Genomic DNA, 22,916 nt, shown 5'->3' with positions numbered 1-22,916 from the left:
GAAAAATAATATTTTTGCAGGTAATAGTAGTGAAGCCCAAGCATTTCTCACCAAAGGTGCCCAAGTAATAGTGCGCATGAGAGGCTTACCTTATGACTGTACAGCTAAAGATGTTGTAAGTTTCAAATACATATATACATAACTTAACATAACTTCACTGTTTTATTACTTTGATGAATATATATATACATATTTATATTTATAACTGTTAGATTACTTTCTTTGAAAATGGTGAGCAGACTTGTTCTGTAATGGACGGAGAAGATGGTGTTTTATTTGTCAAAAAACCTGATGGACGTGCAACAGGCGATGCGTTTGTTTTATTTGCTGATGAAGATGATGCTCCTAAAGCACTTAGTAAACACAGAGACCTAATAGGTACAAGGTACATCGAATTATTTAGGAGTACAACAGCTGAAGTACAACAGGTAATGATGTTTAAAATATTTTAAAATAATTATTACATAAAAATGATTATTTCTTGAAGTAAAATCAATAATTCTTATTAAAATAAATATATCTATTGTATTCAAGTGCGAACGCATAAAAAAATTTCGGATGGTGGGGGGGGCGTTGAAAAAAATGTACTATTCATTTGTAGGTCAGGTAATTTATTTTTTGTTTCTGATATTTCAGAGAGAGTTTAAATACCCCCCCGCGTTCGCGCCTGATTGTATTCAATTATTAATTCTGATTTTTTGATTTGATAATATATCAAAATAGTTGAAGATTAATAACTTACATACGAAAACATGAATATTTTGATTCAATTTTTCAATTTTTTTAAGGTTTTGAATCGTGCAATGGATCCATCTGTGCGATCAACAGCTAGTGATAGCAATGGCAACATTACTACTCCAGTAACAACAACAGCTGGTGTGAATAATTCACCTACTGCACTTCTTGGGCATGTGCCAATTCTGCCATTGCCTCAGCATGTCATCACTAGTGGCACACGAAAAGACTGTATACGCTTACGTGGACTTCCATATGAAGCAAATGTAGAACATATACTTGAGTTCCTTGGAGAACATTCCAAAAATATTGTGTTTCAAGGTGTACATATGGTTTATAATTCTGTGGTAAGTACTATGGAAAAATAATTTATTGAGGTAAAAACAAAACTAAACCGTATGCTTTGCTTTGAACTAAAAATAATTGGTAAATTTAATATTATTTAACTATTTTTGGTTTGTATGTATACATACCTAAGTATATGTATGCTTCATACAGTTTTTTTCCTAACGTGTATTATTTAAATTTGGAATACTGTCCCATAGGGTCATGCATCTGGTGAAGCATTCATTCAAATGAACAATGAGGGCAGTGCTGCTCAGGCAGCTATGGCCAAACATCACAATTATATGTCTTTTGGAAAAAAACAACGGTACATCGAAGTGTTCCAATGTTCTGGTGAAGATATGCATTTGGTGTTGACTGGCGGAGGTGCTGCGTCAGGAGCTTTATCCCCAGTAGCTGCCAAAGCGCTATTATCACCACCTGGTATGTTACCTGCACAGCCTCTAATGACCACCAGCCAAGTAGCTAATCCTGGTACCCCAGTCCCTACCCTTATGCCCGCTTGGGATCCAATGTCCATTTATGCGCAGAATTTAGCCCAATCCTTAGCCCTTCAACGTGCGGCTGTGGCAGCTGCCCAACAACAACAACAGCAGCAGCAACAACAGGAAACATGGTTATATCAACTAGCTCAGCATAATCAATTAATCAATCTTGCTTTACTCACCAAACAGCAACAAGAAATGAGTGGTGGTATAGCGCAACAGCCTAATATTCAATCAATATTATCTCCAAATGCAGCTCAACAGTTGTTAGATAATAGCGCCCAAAATTACATGGCTAAAAGTGCAGCTGCACCATATATGTACTTTAATATGCCACGATTTTCACACAATATGGCAGCTAAGCCTTATGTGCCAGTTTCTGCTGCAAGTGGTCAGTTTGTCATGCCGCCAACGGCCAATTCACCACAAAAACGTTCATGGCAACAAGCATTTCCTGGTGGCCCTGAAAATTCCAATAAACGGCAGTTTGCACCACCGTCTGCTGCTGCTGCTGGGCCTATGTTTCCGATGAGTCAAGGTCATAATGCAGCTGCGGCTGCAGCCGCAGCAGCTGCCATGGCTGCATCATCCCCTTATCTGCAACACCCTGCACAATTTTATACCATTTAACTTCTCTCCACTACCCTTGTTTTCTCTCCCTCCAATGTTAATTTGCTGTTGTTAGTTTGGTTATTAGAGCTTATAACCGGGTACATGGTTAGTGGTTAATGGTTACACAAAAAATTTTTTTTATTTTTTTAACATTATCCGTCCTCTGGATTATATATATACAGACTGCACAAAGCGTACTTAAAGCAATCGAGCTTAAACCATTTACAGGGTATTGAACGAATTTTGTAAATTAATTTTTAACTTTTTTTAGTTACTTTTAATAGATTTTAAGACTAATTTTAAATCACTAATATGTACTTAAATATTGTTCCCAATTAACTTTTGAAATTAATTAGTTTATGGACCACTGTCTGTGACTTTATTCAATTCACTAAAATCATAAAATAATTACACTAAACATTCCTTTTACTTCTAAAACATCCCATTTTATATTATTTTTTAATATCTTATTGTTGTTAGGATTATTTGTTATTTATTTATTTTCGTTTTTCTTCTGTCTTATAGTTTTATAGGCCCTGTTAAACTATTATTATTATTATTATTATTATTATTATTATCATTTATATTATTATTATTATAATTATTATTATTATTATTATTACTATTTTAGTTTTTCCTTGCTTAACTAGGACTAACCTAATGTGTTTAGCTTAAAATCTGTTTTAATCATATCATTTGATAAAATGTAATATCATTAGATTATTACTTACCTTTTTTGTTTTAATTAGTTATTTAGGCACTTTTAGACTTTAGACATTTTTAAGTTAAGTAGTTAAATAATTTTATTTTTTATTTATAACATTAACACCAATTACGTTTTGTTCAAAAGTCTCAGGCTTTCGCTATTGATAAATTTATTTCTTCTATATTAATCTGTTTCATACACATTGTGAGATTGTTTTGCGCTTAGATATTATATTAAAAGCTTCATGTGGTCCAGTCACGTGTATGGTGATTGGAAGGGAAATTATCTATGAAATAGTAAAATCTACAACCATTATTAATAATCAATCTATCATTATGGTAAAATGGTTCTGGGGTTAGTACAAGCTTGGTGTTTTTTTTTTTTTTTTTGCATGATCATTATTATACTTATATCATTGTTAGCACATTTTTTGTTGTTCTGTTCAAATATTTTACTAAACCAATACATGTTGTTATCATTACAATGTCAAATTTATTCATTGCATGTTACATTTGACATTTACTGCAACGGATTGTTTATAGTTAATACTGTTGAATTTTAAATTATAATATATTTTTTTAAATAACCAGCAACAACATGTTAATAAACAATATACTATTTAATATTTTTATTTTTCTGAAATCCTTTATACCTAGGATATAATACATTTTTGAATAACCCTGTTGTTTTAAGACACCTTATTATATATTTGAACAGAACAAATATACCCTATTCCCAGCATTCAAAGACTGTGTGGGCAGAAATAAATTTACTGTAGCGGAACCTTGGGATTTATGTGCTACTAAATATTTTAATAAATGCTGTATCTAGATAGCAAATATAAAATATGTACAAATCTTTTATTGACCCGTTTTTTTTTTTTTTTTTAATATGTTAAGCGTTTATATTAATAATAATAATAATAATAGACGAATTATTTTTATATAGTAATATAAAATATATCGAAATTTTGCCTAACGCAATTTGGTGTTGAAGTCGTATGTTTTATTCTGCTTTTTATCTTTTATATTTGTTGTATACTTTGTTGACAATAGACTGACTACTTTATACAATTGCAAAGGAAATGAGAAAGCTCTATATAGACTTTAGTTTTACTCTGCGGTATTTTTCTTAAATGTGCGTAAAAATTAAAAATAAATAATAATATTGTTATTATTTACTGTACATATGTATACAAAATGGTGATTATGTTTTTGGATTTCAAAAACCTCACCAGTTGACGAATCTGGGACAATATATTATGCAGGTATCAGATTTGAACGCAGTTTTTTCGTTTTTTGATGACGTTGGGTTTTAAATGATTTATTCCAATAATATAGATATATATACCATATAAATTTTAGAATAAAAAATCAGCTTTTGAATCTGATACACGTATATATTGTGCTTCCTGGACCTTAAAGTAGCGTGTATACACGTGTGTATTTTGTATACATATAACCCTATTACCCTGCCTTAATTATCAACAAATCCTAAATTATACTTGAGCCAATTTGTAAAACAAAAATTACTAACCAATAAACAAACAATTTGATTGGTGATACTAGAGTTCTCCTCGAACGTCTGACCTGATACGACATCACGTACATAATATTATATAATATATTATTTATAGGTACTGATATTATGCATGTATATTAAAAAGACGCGGTGGCCCGACGGGTATATGATGTATTGTCATGTTAAGAAAAATAAATAGCTGTTGGTGGTGTTCGTGGGTCGTTATATAGCCCTCATAAAATACTATACCGCAACCTATACATATATATTACTTGGTGTGAGAGACCTTCACCCTTGTTTGCTGCCCTTCTGATCACTCTATCGCGTGAAGATGTGAGGTGGAATGTTATATTATTATTAATATACCTATAACAACTGTCTGCAGCTTTTTCCAAGCTCCTCTAACAATACCTGGCTGCAGGTGGTCAACATTCGGTGTGCCACGGTGCAGGTGGTTGTACGCAGCGAGTATATTATGATATGTGGTCGTCAGTGGCGCCGAGGTTTTTTTTTTTTAGTTAATATAACAGAATAAGATAAGAATTCTATATAAACAATATTTATCATTTTTTTTTTGTAATATTTGGTCATAATATGCTTTATTGGGAGATGGTACTGCCCTCAAAAATGTATATTACGTCTTAAATCGGCGCCACTGGGTAACCAAACACTGCCTCCGATGGATCGCCAACGTGTAACAGTTATGTTATAAAACTGTACTTTAAAAAAAAATAAACTTAACAAAATACTCGCTTATTCTAATATACATAGAAGTTTTCGTCTGGTCATCAAGAATGGACATGAAAGGTGTAACGGATCCGTGACTGTATTTGGACGACGGAAAAAAAATCGTTCGCTTGAAATACTTTTTTATTTATTTTTTTTATTTAGACGTATTTTATCATGGCTTATATTATTTTTATTTGATTATATTTGTTTCTCATTACAAAACGTATTAGATTTAACTACGGTGTTCACACATGTTGTTGGTAAATAAATTTAGAGCACGGGGCGTATAAAAGCAAAATTTATAAATTGGTTGCTGGTGATTGGTGGTGTTAATCTTTCCGGTGAGTTCGTTAAAACTATATAAATAATTTTTTAACATATATTACACTTAATATACAATAGTTTAAAATATGTTTAATTTTTTTTTTAATTGCTTATTTCACTTTTCCTGTTGCTTCTAATGTCCGAGGAATGCTGACATATTATTTTATCATCATCCTCTTCCATCATTCCGTTTCCGTGCTTATAAGACTTATGATTTATATAAATATATACTTTTCAAGCGTGTATTATATTTTATCCGTCCTTAAAGCGTACTGGTTTAATAACCCTTAACTATATCATATATAATATAACGCATATATATAATAATATTTATATTTATATTTCGGTATGCTATAATAATATTATATTTACAAAGTTATGTATTTTGTGCACATGTAGGCGGACCACTAATGACTTCTCCTCCGTTTCCACCACCAACTTCAAACTACTCGCCGTTCTCCGGGCCACCACCGCTGATAGGCCACCAGCCGCCGCCGTCGCTGGGCGCGCCTTACCCGCCGCCTATCCTTTACTGGCCATACCCATCACCACCTATATCGCCTCCGCACCAACAGCCCGCGCTACTTATCATGCAGGGCACGCCACCACCGATGCCACCCCCGCCGCCCGTGGACATGTGCAATCTCATACACTCAGTGTCCGAGGTAAATCAAATAAATATCATATTATTATGTCATATGTCTATGTATAGATCATACTAATATACTAAAGCGTTAAATAATAATATCTACATTATCTGCAGTATCGGTAGGGGGGGGGGGGGTGATTTTAAGAAGGTACCAGTGCATCGTATGTGTTTTATTTTTATATTTAAATCTAATTACACTGTATACGCTTAAGATTTGTTATTATCTCGTTAGCTCGTTTCTTTGTAAGTGAACTACTGGCTACACTCTTAGATTATTATATTCTTTTTTTTACTGCTTGGAATATATTTTTTCTCTACCTAGTTTAGGTTTTAATAATTTTGTTGTGTAGTAATTCAAAAAATATTTATTATAGATTTGCAACTTTTCGCCTTAATTTGTATATATATTATTATTTCCTTTGCACATTACACAACAAAAATTTAAATATTAGGCTAAATTTAAGCTATTTATACTGTGAACCTATTCACAGCATTCTACGGTCGGTACGTTATATAATATTGATAATATTCACTTTGTTTTGGGCGACAAATTATAATTATTATTAATTATATCGTAGTACCGTATTTTTAATAGAAAAATAATAGGACACAACTTTGTTATAAATCTCTATCTTTTATATTATGTTCATAACGATTTATTTATTAAACTAAAATGTAACACTTCCGCATGGTTCTATATTACAACTGTATTCTTAATAATGAGATAAATTCAAAATTTACTATACAGTTTTTGTACAATCCGGCAGTTTTTCAGAAATATATAGGGCAGATGGTATAAGTTTATAATAATATATATATCTTCATAGGTTCATAGATATCATACTTTCAAAAATAATTCTTGCGTCTTGCCATCTTCCTTCTATCGTTCTACGCATCGTCTAAATATGCCAATCATTATCTAGTTTATTACTATTTAATATAACTAATATAAGCTAATCAAAAAAAATATTTTAGTTGTAGTTTTATCTAATTACATTTGTTTATTCAATCCTTATTTTCAGTGGAACATCGACTACATGCAACAGAATCCTCAATTTTGCACAATGAACGTAGGTATGTTTGTATAGAATATATATACTTTAGTTGTATATCCGACCTTTACAATATAATAACTATAATATATTATCTACCATACTATTAACATCTACGAACAATCGAGCTAATTACTAAAACTAACATGTTACAGGTCCGATGGGTATGCACTCGGCTGCGGCTTGACGCGACGCGAAACAACGGTCAGCGGCAATCGACGTGCAATCGACACAACGTCGTTGACGCTGATGACCGGACTACGTACTCATCATCTAATTCCAAGTCATAATAAGCGAATATTTTGCAAAGTACAAACGGCCGTGTACTTAACGTGTTTATAATATATAAATAGTAATGTTTGTATTTATTTATTTATACCTATATATAATATTATATAGAGCCAGAGATATTTCTATTAGATTTAAGACTGTATATATTTAAGACAGAAAAAGAAATAGTATACATAACTAAATGGTTGAAAGAACTCAACTTTAGAAAGCTCATCCAACAAATATCATATAGTCGTCTTCCACCGCGTGTATTAAAGACAAAAAATAATACTTAATCCTCATTTTTATTATTGGTCACGTGTGCACAACAATAAAATATACTATATAGCCAATATAGGTAATTTATAATATTACCCTATTGAAGTTTATAAGTTGATTATAATTTTTAAGTTTTATGTGAATTATTAACGTTTGTTTTCAATGTGATTTTTATTATTTTTACCAATTTAGTATTCTTTTAACGAACTTAACTTGTTTATATAATATTCAATTCTTAAATGACTATACTTTCCGTTTTATTTACAAGTACAGGTACATGGTGAATTTCTTAGTACATTTACACGTTGTTTCTCAATACATGTATATACCATACATATTTCTTGGTTAGGCATATTTTTTCTCATGGAAAAATCGATATTATTTCTTATTTCATGTTCTAAAATATAATATTTTCCAAAAATATTAAAACACAAAATTCAAATTACAAGTTTGAAATTTAAAATATATTAAAATTCACTTAAATTGAAAATTATATTTTTTCACAAACATGTGATATTATAGTACCTACTTTAAATTATATTAATTGACCGTGACAAACCGAGTAATAAATGTCTTAAGTTTAAAAAAGTTCACTTTGTATAATCAGTGTATATAATTATAATTAAGTACTACACGTAACAATTTAATAATAACTGGTGTGTACACGTTATTTTTATAGATGGCGTCAATATCATTATATAATTTGATGCACATTCCAATTCAACTCTCGCACAGTTAGATTATTTAATAAATATATTATTATTGTAGTAGTACAATATCGATGAAATCGAAGTATCGTTATAACACCTCTTATAAAAAATTATTTCCTACGTTATACTTCATCGCGTTTTCTTTATTATATAACAAGCAATGGTTCTTGAAAATATTTTTTTTTGACTTTATGCCCTCGCATTGTTATTAGTCAAGTCCTATAAAACGACCAAATTTGTTTGTTAGTATTATTAATATTTTTTTTTTTTTTTTGTAGGAATTAGTGAGATTAATTTATTATTCGTTTCATTAACTGCGGTTTTGAATGCGTTTAAGTGTATAAATGAAAAATACAAATTTTAACATAATAATGATAAAGAGTGCTAAGGCGCCAAAGTTATTATATATCTAGGTACCTATAATATGTTAGTTTATGAATCTTAAAATTTTAACATTCGGTTGTACGATCTCTAGTATTCTTTATGCTCGATAAAACATAACGAAAACAATATTTAGTATTGTATGATTTTTATTTTAACATTTTAATGTTTTGTGCAATTTTAATTTATTTTGTTTATTTCCAAGTAGATCTCAGAAAAGTAGATTTTTTGACAATTTTTTAAATTAAATTAATCTCTAATGTATATTTTATACTTATTGGTCCTCTTCCGGATGAACGAATTTTCAACACGATAATCTCCTTAGCCAACATTCAACCACCCGTCTAAATATATTAATAATTATGATTTCATTCTAGGAATTTCGTGTATTTAGAAGTCATTCTTAGAAAAAATTACTATAATACTATTATCGTTTTTCCCTCCCCTTGCTGTCACGGCCGCACAATATTATAGGTATTAAAAAATATAAAATAATAATGTACATCGACAATGTTCCAATATATAATATGTATACGGTTTTTGTTTTTTTTTTTATATTAATTTTTATTATTATTATTGTTATTATATTATTAATAAAAAATATTATTTTATGAGACGTGGCAAAGTCTTTGCCCCCGTTATTTTAAAGCTTAACAATTTAATTCGACGTTAAGTGTCAACTAGTAAAGTGTTTAACTGCAGTCTGCAGTATAAGCCTTAACATAATATCATAACATACAGTTAAGACTCGTGCGTGTATGTAATCGTAATGTGCTATAATATATATATATATACTATGTATAACTTTATATGTATATAATAGTTTATATGGATTTTAGTAAACCGAAATATAAATAAGAATTTAACATTTTGCCTACACGAAAGCCAGTCACAATAAATAAATTACTCAAAAATGAGATATGGATTATATACGTATATTACCTATATACTCTGCAAATGCATACCTTATCATTTAATCTCGATCATATTATAATTATATCTACCTACAGTCTATGCCTTTATTGAATTTTCAAGTGTTTTATTTATAACATTTATGGATGTTTTTGTGTACGATTTACTGTGCGAACTCATAATATTTTATACCGCCTAAATCAATATTAAATATTTATATATTTATTGTAAATATTAAAAAAAAAAAGTTGCTACTAACAATACAAACATCTCAGATCAGTGTACACCCCGCCAACTACCAAAAAACAATTAAAATTCTGATAACTTAATGGTTTTTTTTATTTTCCATCTGGCTTCTGTAGACTATAAATTTCATTTTTCACCGAAAAGATATACGATGTATAATATCCCGTATAGTTAAATTTATAACTTTGTCCGTTGAAAAATATAGTATCAAGTGTTTCACATGACGCCCGTTTTTCGAGTTAGATTGCAAGCTATCTCTTATAAATATGTTACTATATAAAAAATCGATATTATCGTTTTAATCGTTTGTTATTATAATATTATCACTACTCTTAGCTCATGCTTAATATGTAGCTACTTAGTACATGATCATTATGATCTATAAATTATTACCTATTATATTGCTCGATGTCTCTCTGTCTTTGCAAATACAGTGTTACGCATCAATATATAGAGAGTATTCAGGTAACTGCAAATGTTGTTATAATTTAATTCTACTTTATTTTCCAATTCGTTCGATTATATATATGATTAAGAATAAATAAACCAAAACCTATGATGCTATTTGTGTTATTGTAGTGCAATAAATAATAATTTAAAAATCGTTGAATATATAATATAATATATACCCGTGTTGTTAATTAATTATACATTATTACTATTTTTACGTTATAGTTAGTATCATTTAAAAATTAAATTATATATGAATTAAATGTGTGTATGTGTGTGTGCGTGTGAAAACAATGTTTAATTATTTTTAACCTAGAAAATGTGTTTCACTTCACATATCTTAAAGTCTACTTATTATCTGGTATAGTGTGTAGTTTTTTATGGTTGATCGTAGATCAACCCCTTTGTATTTAAGTCGTCTCCAGTCCCTTTTAGTCAATTATTATATTATTATTATATACACAAAAAGTAAGTGTATGTACATGTTTTTTTAGTTAATTATTATATTTTAAATTTTATCATTATTATTAATACCTACCTAATTGTACACCAAATTGCCGTCTAGTACCAGTACTTGTATGACATTATTAATATTACATTTTTGTTTTAATTTAAATAAAATATATATTATTATAGACTTTTTGAAAAAGACATTTAACGTGTGTTTTATGTTTTATTTTTAAACGTTGTGCCTTATCTTTCATTTTTGGTCATGATCTAATAACAATATGACAATAACACCAACAATGATATAATACAATATTCAATACGTGCTATAAATTTAAGCAGAAGTACTCCTTACCGACTACCGTGTGTATATATTCTTAAAATATAATATTTTTTTTAAATTTAGAATTGAAGAGAAATAACCATTTTACAATAGCAACTATAATATATACGTTGAGCTGCTGGAAGTACCTATACAAATTACAAACAATTACTATAATAACAATTAACTGCAATCATCAGAATGTTATGGGTTATCTACAATAAACTAAAAAATATCTTTCTGTGTAAATAATTTATGTAATTTCTCATATTACAATAATTAAAGTACTGGCAGTTTGTGTCCATCAACTGTCGATGGCGATACAGTGCTGCTTATACTTGTTAATGATTGTCTGTCATCGTCATCATTACCACTACAATTGATCTGCTCGATAGCCAAGTATTCAGCCAGCAGCGATTCAATCTGTTCAAACGCAACTCGGAATTCATCTAAATCTATCCTCTCTTCGGTGTACTTGTGCAATAGCTTCCGTTTTGCCAACATTGACTCAAATCGCTGGCAGTACCGTTCGAATACGTCGCGCACCGCTGTCGTATTGGCCACTACCGTGGCACTATTCTCGAGTCCGTGAGACGGTACACCGTAACTGGCAGTTTTGAGATTGTCCGGTAACCAACAACGTTCTGGGTCAGACATCCATCCCGTAGCCGGTTGCATTGGTACACCGCCACTGCTATCGGTCTCTAAGCTTTTGCCCCTAAACGTCATGACGGCGGCCATTACGACAGCCTCGATGGTGTCGGCGTCGATGCAACGCCGTTGCAGCCGCACTGCTCCGGACAGTTGCGTGGCCAGCTCGGGAATTGTGTACACGCACGCGTCCGTTTGACCACGGAATGTGAGCGGTGCAAATTCCGGCAAAAAAAAGTGCAGTCTCGGATAAGGCACTATGTTGGCGGTGCACTTTCTCATGTCGGCGTTCAACCTACCGGAGAACCGGAGTCCAGTCGTCGTTCCAGACATGATCTGCGACACCAGGTGGTTGAGATCAGCGTACGCAGGAGCGGCTGTTGCATATTTTCCACTACTACAGCATGTGTCAAATAGCGCCCGATTGTCTAACAGATATGTCGCATGTGCGTCGCCCACCAACCGGGCCGCAGACAGCAACACGTTGTACGACTCAGTAGGCTCGTCCGACACGGTCGTCCACGGTGCTACACTGTACGTGTGAGCCACCTGATTTGGATACGACACTCGGACGTTGTCCAGCACTCGTCCACCTAGACCGGACCCAGTGCCTCCGCCCATCGAATGTACCAACTGGAACCCTTGGAGCCGATCGCACCGCTCCGCTTCCGACTGGACAGCGTCCGCGACGAGACTCGATATTTCACTGCTATCATAATAGCCCCTGGCCCAATTACTTCCGGTTCTGCCATGCCCTCCCACAAAGTTTTGTTTTCTGTATGCATTACCACCACACGGTCGCCCATCGATCGTGTTTAACAACGTCGAATCCGAGTCCACGAGCACCGCCCGAGGCACATAAATTCCACCTATACCAATCTATATATTAATTCTAAAGCAAGATTTACCAAATTATTATGTTGGTAAAAAGTCATTAGTCAATGTTCACCTAAATATACACTAATAGTTGTCAAACTATAGAATTGAAAATATAGAGCAGCTAAAACTATGTAACTATAAGAAAATCGTTTTTTAGCTATAAAATATACAGGGTGATTCTTTTATCATTAATCATTTATTATTTCAATGTTCATTTTTTTCATTTTTTTTTTCAAAATTTTTAATTGTATGATTTTCTAAAACTATATAACATTTTTATTTTTTTTCCTTTATATTAAATAGTGAAATCACTATCAACTTTTAATTTTCAAATGACAACTTATATATTTAAAATGTCATAAAATAGTAAGACTATTTTTTTAATGAATTTTAACGTTAGTGAGTAATAGCTGCTCAAAGTTAAGTGGTTTGAGATTTTTAGGTGTTTGTCAATGTCTTACTGGTTATTACGACTGTGAGGGGTTAGCAATTACAAGTATGAAGTTTATCACTGCGTCGATAGGTTAGGTTAGGTTATTAACAAGGACTATTATAAAAACCAAAAACCACCCAAATTTCTCCCTAAAAAATTAACGAAAAATAATAATTTAAACGTTAAAATTCAAAAAAATAGCCATATTGATTTAGTACATTTTAAATATAGATTGCCATTTGAAAATCAAAAGTTGATAGTGGTTTCACTATTAAATAAAAAATGAAAAAAGTCAATATTTGACAAAATAATGAGTGTTTAATAATAAAAGAATTACCTGTATAGAAAAAACTTGACATGCCAACTAGACTATTTTAATTTTTTAAACCATTTAACATTGTCTATGCAACACCTATGTAAGAGGGCGATTTCCGTTACTTTCCAATATCTTTTTGGTTTTCGTTCATCTCATTAAATAATTTATAAAACTTTAAGTTAGGTACACGTTGATTTTCAACACTTTTTTTTCAATGAATATATATTTTAAAGTGTTTAAAATTATTAAGTATTTGAAAATACTACAGAATAAAATTATTAAAAAATAATATAATTTTGCTTGGTCTTATTATAACTTACTAATGGCAATAGTCTATGGCTATAGTTGAGTTTAAAAATTACTATACAAATTACAAATAAAGGAAATCCAAGATGAGTTCACATTAACCCATTTAAATTCGGGATAACAATATAACCTAAGCATGACACGAAATCCACTTGGAATATCGCTTATGATATTTTGAACATTGTTAAAACAATTATTGAAAGTATTTGTTATAAAGATGATAAAATAATATGAAATAGCTTTAAAATCAATGCTATTACTAACTTATAGCCTATAGTTTTAAAACCTACCCTCTCGGGTAATCATCTATATTCCACCCTACATGGCTACACTACTACATGCTAGTAGGTACAAATTCATAACATTATATAGGTATACCATTATAGCAATAACCGCCTGCTTCATACAGGTCAGTGTGGACTTGAGTCTCGGGACTCAAAAAACTACATCCGCAACTCCAAATATTGGCTTCAATGATATTGTTAATTGTTTAAATTTTTAACTCTATACTACTTTAACTTGTACAGTATTATTACCTTGGGATTCGTCATAATACACATTTATGTGCTCTAACTGTTCATCTGTAGTATAACTGGTAACTTTCCCTTCCTCGTCAAGTCCATGTTCGTTAGATATGGTTTTCCAAAACTATAAAAGTTGATAAAGTCATAGCAAACATTACTTGAGATTATTTAATGCCCAATGTCAACTAGTCAATATAAAAACAAAACAATGATCTGCTGCTGTTCTATAGACTGTTACAATTTACAATAGGTAACTCAAATACAAATCAAAATCAAATCACATATTATTATACATATATATATAGTGACTATAGTAGGTAGAAATAGATCGTTCAAAAATAAACTTTATATTATACCTATACCTATATTTCATGTTACAACAATGAACACTGAAAAAGTATACATTATGTAGGTATAGAATTATTTTTTGTTTAATACAGTGTCCCATAAGGATTGACCCATTGCGATGGGGTTTTATCGATTCCGCCGTTTTAATATCAATTCCGCTAGCTATCGATTCCACCCGATATTTGTTTATATTGATTCCACCGAGCTTTTTTATTTATTGATTCTACCGGATATTATTTTGTTTATGTTGATTCCACTGACTGTATTTTTTTTTAATCAATAGTATAGGTAGGTATAAGATACACCCAGCTCACCATAATTTTTTTAAATTTGATTTATTCTTCAGAATAGTGCTTAGTACTTTGATGCCAGTTATATATACTTCAATTTATCAATTTTTTATTTAAATAGTCTTCAAAAATTGTTTCTATGTATTATTTTTTTTTCATAATTTTTATTTTTACTTATTTTATTATTATTGAGCCCTCTTATTATTATATATGTACCAGTTTGAATTTTTAAATTTAATACATACGAAAACAATAATATATTAGGATGTGCTTTGTTGAATTGAGTATTAAGTTTCGAATGAAACAATTCGCAACTGTTTGTAATTCGTTCGGAAGAAATTGAAGAAGATGTCCACATTTTTTGATTAAATTTTGATGTTACATCAATATAATTATCACATATAAAATCGCAGGATTTTTTGAACGAATTGAAAATTAATTTTATATTAATTTAAGCCTTTTATATTTTGTTTTTATTACTATTAATAATTTACAAATATTAACCGGTGGAATCAATGAATAAAAAACTTCGATGGAATCAATACATAAAAAAGTTCAGTGGAATCAATAGATATTTAAGATTTTTTACAGGTAAAAAGGTATTTCGACGCAATCGATATACACCATTGCGATATCTCCTGAAATAATGAAGATATCATAATTCTAGTTTTTCAATAAGATTCACAGGGACAAGAACTGCAAATATTTCATGTTTTAATTTATTTTAATACTTTGGTAAAAAAGTTAAAAAAATATATTTTTTTATTTAATTATTTTCAAAAAGATTGAAGATAGCCATTTTGTAGAGTTCATTTTTCTGAAAATATTGACATTTCAACATTTTAATTTCATTAATCTCCTGATATTTTTTCTAGTTTTGAAAAGCACTGAAAGCGTTCGCCAGTTGGTGCCAAATGTTTGATACATTTATATCATTACCGTATAGCGAAATAATTCGCTGTTTTTTATTTTTATTTTGTGTAAGCTGCAGTTAAGTACGTACCTAAATTCGTAAATGTATAGTTAAATAATTATATATCTATTTAAGTTAAGTAAAAATTATCGATGAACAACGAATTTTTCGTTTAATTTAACCTAAATTATGAGAATGGCAATATTTTTGTTGCTAAATAAATAATAAAATAATTTATTTAATCTGTAATGGTGTTATAAGTGTCCCGATTAGATTATTCAATATTAATCATAACGTCCATAACTATAAATAATATAAATCAAAATTTTATCACTATGATGAATTTATGAGCGAAGGCAAATTAAAAGAACTTAAATCAAAATTAAATTGGTGACAGAAAAAAAAATAATAAAAATTGTACAGGAAAATGTATATTAATATAATAATAAAATGTAAAAATGTTAAATTGTTCGTAATAAATAATAATAACAATCATTTTTTTGTGGCCCCTGTAATACTTTAAGTTTGACACAGTTTGATGGTCAAAACCTTAACAAACCTTAAATATTCTTAAAATTTATGTATATTATACGGTAAGTAAATTAATTATAAAGTCAGTAGCTTTAATTTGAAAAATAATGCTGATAGTGTAGTGCAATTTTTTTCAATGTAATATATTAATATATGACTAATAAACTACCTTTTACAATGGTCAAAAATAAAAAAAGTAAAAAAACACTTAAATGTTTTTTGTAAATTTAAAAATAGTTATTTATATGCAATATAGATAAAAAAACAATTTTGAAATCGGTTGAAGTTTCAATGAACGAAAGAAACTTATATATTAAGGTAAAATTATATAGTTTTGGTAACAAGTAGGTAATCTAAATAAAAATAATAAAAAATAGGTACAATACTCATGGAAATTGTATTAGATTCTGAACGAAGTGAAGAATGTATTGATTTTACAAAATGTGTTTTTTAAAAAAAAATGTTTTTGTGTCTGTCATCACGATTTGGAATAGAAATAATGCTTTGATTTTTGACTTCAGCCCCTCTTTGAAAAGGAAAATTCATTTAGTTGGTACTTTATCGGGGTCAAAAGTAAAAATTTCCAGTAGTTTTCAAAGCGTCAGGAAAAACTCTAAAAAAGTAACAGAAAAATGGGAATTTTTACCCATAATCAGTTTTGACAAAATTGACTCAAAAAAACTCAAAAACGAATCATTGTAAATACTTGAAATTTTCCCCAAATGTTTATATTAGCGTTATCTATTTAAAATTAAATTTTCCAAATATTTTGACCTTTTTTAAGCTATTTATAGACAATTGAAATTTTCAATATTTCTAAATTTTTTTTTTGAAATGACTATAAAAAAAAATTGGCTACTCAAAAAACCTTTAAAATGTAATGCAAAGTTTATAATAAGTTATAATTAAAAAAAATTAAAAATCGTTAGTCACAATTTTTGTTTATAAGCATTTAAAGTTCAAATGTTTACGAAATATGTCAAAATGGCGAAAATTTTCAAGGAATTTTGAAGTTGAAAATTCATAAAATTTTTATAAATTATATCTAAAGTTAAAAAACTCAATACAAGGTTATCCATAAGTTTTCTATCAAATAATCGAAAAAAAAATTCTAGCGTCAATATCGACAAAATTGAATGAGTGTAAGAAGTTTATTTTTTCACGAAATCGAGTAAAATTATGATATATTATAATTTAAATATAGGTAATAATATAATCTATGTTACTAATTATCCTAGACTGACAAATCATCTCCGTTCAGAATCATTTTTCGTATACAATGATAACTGTCATTGCATTCAAATATAACACATCCATTATAGTGACCTACTCTCCATCTCTAATATACAACAGAGCGATATCCACTTGTCCACCTTTTTAATATTTGTTTTTATAATATTATTCAATATATAATACCACTATACACTGGCACACTGCTAATTATATCCAAGTTAATTTTAATTCCATTGTGGTCTAAATCAAATATAGTCTTACCACTATTATCTAAAAAAACGATTAAATATAATAATTATTATAACCCTGTTGCGTCGCAACTAGTTTAGTTTCTTTGGCTAGTTTGCTGAGCGTAGACGTTATACGTACATGAAGTTGGCACCCCAACTTTGTCCGATCGTTTCCAAATCGGTCTCATCTTTTTGCAACTAATTTGCAACAATTTGTAACACATTTTTTACGGCGACAGCAAAATTCAGTTCCTAACCTATCCCCGCTTTGTTTGCTATGTCAAAGGTTAAAAAAATATATAAATGAAATTCCACATTAATTGCGTTTACAGTAATTTAAAAATATAGAAACTATAGATAGCACTATTTTTTATACATATATATTTTGCAAATAGATTACAATAATCTGCAAACTCATTTCCAGAATTTGCAAACTTCAACTTTAGTCGTGGGAATTGTTTAAAAATTTCGAGGACCTTCCCCCAACGTGCGTGAAGTTGTCCCCCCACTTTAAACCAGGAACTTAAAACTTCTTTAGAAAAATTGCTACACTTTTTATTCAAATTATATTTTTTATAATTAAAATATATATTTTTATCCTCGACTTGTTTTAACCAAATAAGATTTTCAAATTATGGTCGTTTTTTTATTCCAGTTAGATTGTTTTATTTAATATAGAATCATTTTTTTTTATTTATTCGATTATGAATAATTTATAAATCAGATTTTTATATAATTAGAATAAAAAAAATAATAAAAAATCTAATTTATATAAAAATTATTCAGTATGGAATAAAACCTAAATAATTAAAATACTCAGTATTGCATAAAAAGTTTAAATAATAAAAAAATGCAATAATAATAAAGTGTATATTCATAAAAAATATTCTTAATTTAAAAAATATCCTATTTTAACAAAAATATTTGATACCTATAGTTACCATCTACTTATTTGCTAGAATTTGCATGGCTCCGGTTTGCCCAGAAAATTTTTTTTATTTGGGGGCCTACATCACTGTAGTCCCCTCCCCCCTCCCACTTGAACTCTGGAACTATATAGAACCTATAAGAAATTGTTTTCTTATTTGTACTCTTGTTCCTTTCCTTCACCAACGACGACTTGAATTTTTTTGGCTCGGGACTTCTAGCATGTTTCATAGCAATACGAGTTTATATTTAAAATGTATAGTTGCATATTTTGCATATTTGACCATTTTTCATCTATAAATGAATATTTGATAATTATTTTTAAGAATGAGTAAGTCTGTAATTCCCATGGGAAGAAAGTAAATTGCAACTTATGAAAATATTTAATAGTTCAATCTTCAATTTAATTCCCAAGGTAATTAATACCATATTAAAAATATACAAAGGAATTCAATTTAAGTTGTTTTTTTAAAAAATATTAAAAATTTTATTTTTATTTTAATGAAAACCAATCTGAAAAAAGGAAAATAATTTTCTCAGATAATATACCAAAATTATCTATGATCAAATTTGTCTATTTTTGGGTCATATATAGGTACAAATATTATTATTATTTATAACAAATATACTTTTTTTAAATACATATTTTAATATCATATTTAGAGATTCTTTAGGGCATAAATGCATGCATATTATAAGATTTTTTTAAGACATGTAGTTCCTAGCTCTATTCATAAATCACTGTGTACAATGATTATTGATTAGGGTGGGTATAATTTATAATACTAATTATAGTATATTATTTATTATAGTTATTTATAGTATTTAATACTTATCATAATTAGGAAATGGGTTCTAAAAGTCTCAACGATTTTGGACTATAATTTTCTATGACATTCACCGTAAAAATGTTGAAATATATATATTTGTTTCTTATTATAAACAAGTTTCAAATACATAAGTATATATTTTTTTCTGTATTGTTTTATTACAACATGAATAACTACTAATTGAATCGGTAAATGAAGAACTTCAAGTAGCCCACCAGAATTCATCCACGCATTCGAAACTGGTACCTATCAAAAATTTTTCTTAAAAAAAGGACTTTTTAAATTAAGAATATTTTTTATGGAATTTAGACATTTTTATTTATTTAGGCTTTTTACTAAATTTATCATTTCTTATTTAACGTTTTTTTCTTGGTGTACTTATTCAGTTTTTCTTATAAATATTAAATTTTTTATAATTTAGGGTTTTTATTTCATTTTTATTAATTTAGGCTTTTTATTCAATTAATAATATTTTTTATAAATTAGGTATAGACTTATTTATTTAGGCTTTTTATTAAATTTGGAAATTTTTATTTAACCTTTTTTTAGATTTATTCAGTTTTTTTATTCTTATTAGATAAAAATCTGATTTATAAATTATTCATAAATGAATAAATAAAAAAAAATGATTCTTTATTAAATAAAACAATCTAACTGGGATGAAAAAACGACCATAATTTAAAAATCTTATTTGGTTAAAACAAGTCGAGGATAAAAATATATATTTTAATTATAAAAAATATAATTTGAATAAAAAGTGTAGCAATTTTTCTAAAGAAGTTTTAAGTTCCTGGTTTAAAGTGGGGGGACAACTTCATGCACGTTGGGGGAAGGCCCTCGAAATTTTTAAACAATTCCCACGACTAAAGTTGAAGTTTGCAAATTCTGGAAATGAGTTTGCAGATTATTGCAAACTATTTGCAAAATATAAATGTATAAAAAATAGTGCTTATCTATAGTTTCTATATTTTTAAATTACTGTAAGCGCAATTAATGTGGAATTTCATTTATATATTTTTTTAACCTTTGACCCAGCAAACAAAGCGGGGATAGTTGGCACCACGAACTGAATTTTGCTCTGTCGCCGTAAAAAATGTGTTGCAAATTTTTTTATCAACGTTGCAAATTGTTGCAAATTAGTTGCAAAAAAAATGAGACCAATTTGGAAACGATCGGATAAAGTCGGGGTGCCAACTTCGCGTACGTAGACGTTATCAGGGAATACGTTTTTGGATGGTTTATTATGAATTAATAATGTAAATAATGTAATATATTGACTCTCCTGAGTTAACTATTTACCTATACTGTCCTTTATTTCATTCACACTCCTCCCGACCTCCGTCACGTTCCTTTTTATGTTCCCTTTGCCTCAACCAACTTTCTTAAAAATGAGCCTACCAGACATCCAGACGTATGATGTCCAATGCCAATGTAGATCCTTCATTTCTTTTAAATATTTTTGAATTATTAATTAATAACCTTCTAGCTATTAGGATATTTTTGTCATTGTTTATATCAGGGGTCGGCAAGTAACTTCTATTGGAGTCCTAAAGATTAAAATAATAAATCAATGAGATCCAGTGAAAAAAATCTTTTTCAAATCATTATACATAATGAAGTAACTACAATGTGTTGACAGGGTATATTTAATAAAAATAAAATTGTAATAATACTTAAAATAATATTGAGTTATTAATATACTGATATACTAATATGTATCATCAATGTTACCATTGTTACTTATTGGCTATTATGTTAAATAATATAATTCTATCAGTATCTATATACTTAACGTAAGTCCGTAATTAACTTAATTTAACAATAGGTAGGTAGTCTTAATTTTTATTTTATTTCGACTTATTATTAATACAATAAAATTAAATTTACTATTCTGAATATATAAAAAATAGTATTTATTATAAAAATAAATAAAAAATATCTTACATTAAGTATCAATGAATTGTGTGTTCTTTATAATCTATTGAATTAGCTAATTAGTTATCAAAGCGTGAAAACCAGTACAATTTTACCACAATATTATGTTGTATTTTTTTAAATAGAAGTTTCTTTCGTTCATTGAAAATTCAAAATTCGATTTCAAAATTATTTTTTTCTCCATATTACAAATAAGTAACTCTTCTATTTGTCAATTTTCGAATTTTTAAAAAATATTTAAGTAGTTTTTTATATTTTTTTTTACTTTTGGCCATTGTAAAAGGTAGGCTATTAGTCATTGATTACATTGAAAAATTCTATACTACAACATCTGAATTATTTTTTGAATAACAGCTACTGACTTTCCAATTACCTAATTTACATACTGTATGCAATAAATATAAAGAATATTATTTCGATAAAAATGTATTTTGTTTATACGACACACGTACGTTGTCTCCAATCCGATTGCCACAACGACCCACTTGAATTTGCAGTATTTCTCCCATGTCTATGATCACCACTACTAGCGAATATAGCTGTTGAACAGCTATTCTAGAATGTTACGAATCTCAATTACACCACTTTATTTTCGATTGTTTTAAAATAAACAATTGATGTCTTCCAATTGTATACACACGATAATAACGTGGCAACTAGGCAGCAGATGATTTGATACTAAGTAACAAGTCTGAAGTCAAAAAGTCCGCAAATCACAAATATAAACTCCTTAGTTCGTATAATGGCGTCGTGATCAAATCATATTTAAACATCGAAACTTAATCGAATTTTGAAATAATAGCATTTGTGTAGATTATATTATCCAATTAGATATGATTTGCGTTTTTAACTAAGCTATTTGTGTATGAATATATTTTATATTTATGTATTATGTGTACATAAATTGCAAATATGCTACATAAGGAGATACGTAATAAACAGTAGTGACTAGTAAGTAAAATAAAGGACATTAAATATTCTGGTTTTTGGTTAAACTAAATAACCATAGAATTAACCATTACTCAATGGTCTTCAAGAATGTCCAATGACCATATAATATGACAGTGGAGCTTCCTCTATTTTTTAAACATTTTATTTAAAGTTATCATCCATAAGGGATAGTGAGTATAGTTATTATAATTAAAAAGAGTAGGCATACATCGTAACATATAAAAATATTATGTAAATTAACTAATAATATTCATTATTATATTTTTTATTTTAAGATGAGAATGACCTGCCTAATAATTATATGTAATTATTATTATAATAATAATAATATAATTATATGTCACACAAAATAATTAAAAAAATATTAATCCAAGAAAATGCTAATATAAAATATTTGATGGAAATTTCAAGCCTATGCTTTTATTAATTTTGATTACTTTTTTT

The 22,916-nt window shown here is 28.8% G+C and overlaps 2 protein-coding genes across 6 annotated transcripts in view; one reads left to right on the top strand and one right to left on the bottom strand.

Annotated features, from left to right (window-relative positions):
- The window catches only part of LOC113550108 (RNA-binding protein fusilli), a 67,901-nt gene extending 56,858 nt beyond the window's left edge, over positions 1-11,043 (top strand). Inside the window, exons 9-15 of one of the 5 annotated variants that reach the window (XM_026951756.1) lie at positions 21-115; positions 213-428; positions 789-1,082; positions 1,281-1,387; positions 5,857-6,122; positions 7,129-7,180; positions 7,314-11,043. In XM_026951756.1, coding sequence (XP_026807557.1) covers positions 21-115; positions 213-428; positions 789-1,082; positions 1,281-1,387; positions 5,857-6,122; positions 7,129-7,180; positions 7,314-7,500 — 1,217 coding nt within the window. In that variant the 3' untranslated portion in view covers positions 7,501-11,043. Of the gene's footprint in view, positions 1-20; positions 116-212; positions 429-788; positions 1,083-1,280; positions 2,709-5,856; positions 6,123-7,128; positions 7,181-7,313 lie in introns of those variants that run through there. The other 4 variants (XM_026951755.1, XM_026951758.1, XM_026951757.1 and 1 more) reach the window with 4 other exon arrangements.
- Positions 11,044-11,454: 411 nt separating this feature from the next.
- Positions 11,455-22,030, bottom strand: LOC113553959 (tubulin beta-1 chain-like). The gene is made up of 3 exons (XM_026957603.1): positions 21,974-22,030; positions 14,297-14,408; positions 11,455-12,695 (listed from the first exon to the last, which is right to left on the bottom strand). The coding sequence occupies exons 1-3, from the start codon at positions 22,028-22,030 to the stop codon at positions 11,455-11,457; spliced, it is 1,410 nt and encodes a 469-aa protein (XP_026813404.1).
- Between the last annotated feature and the right edge of the window lie 886 nt (positions 22,031-22,916).

The sequence above is a fragment of the Rhopalosiphum maidis genome, chromosome 1 (assembly GCF_003676215.2).
Source record: "Rhopalosiphum maidis isolate BTI-1 chromosome 1, ASM367621v3, whole genome shotgun sequence".
NCBI classification, from domain to species: Eukaryota; Metazoa; Arthropoda; class Insecta; order Hemiptera; family Aphididae; genus Rhopalosiphum; species Rhopalosiphum maidis.
Note: the sequence above shows the minus strand (reverse complement) of the source record. Positions and strands in the feature narration are given on the sequence as shown.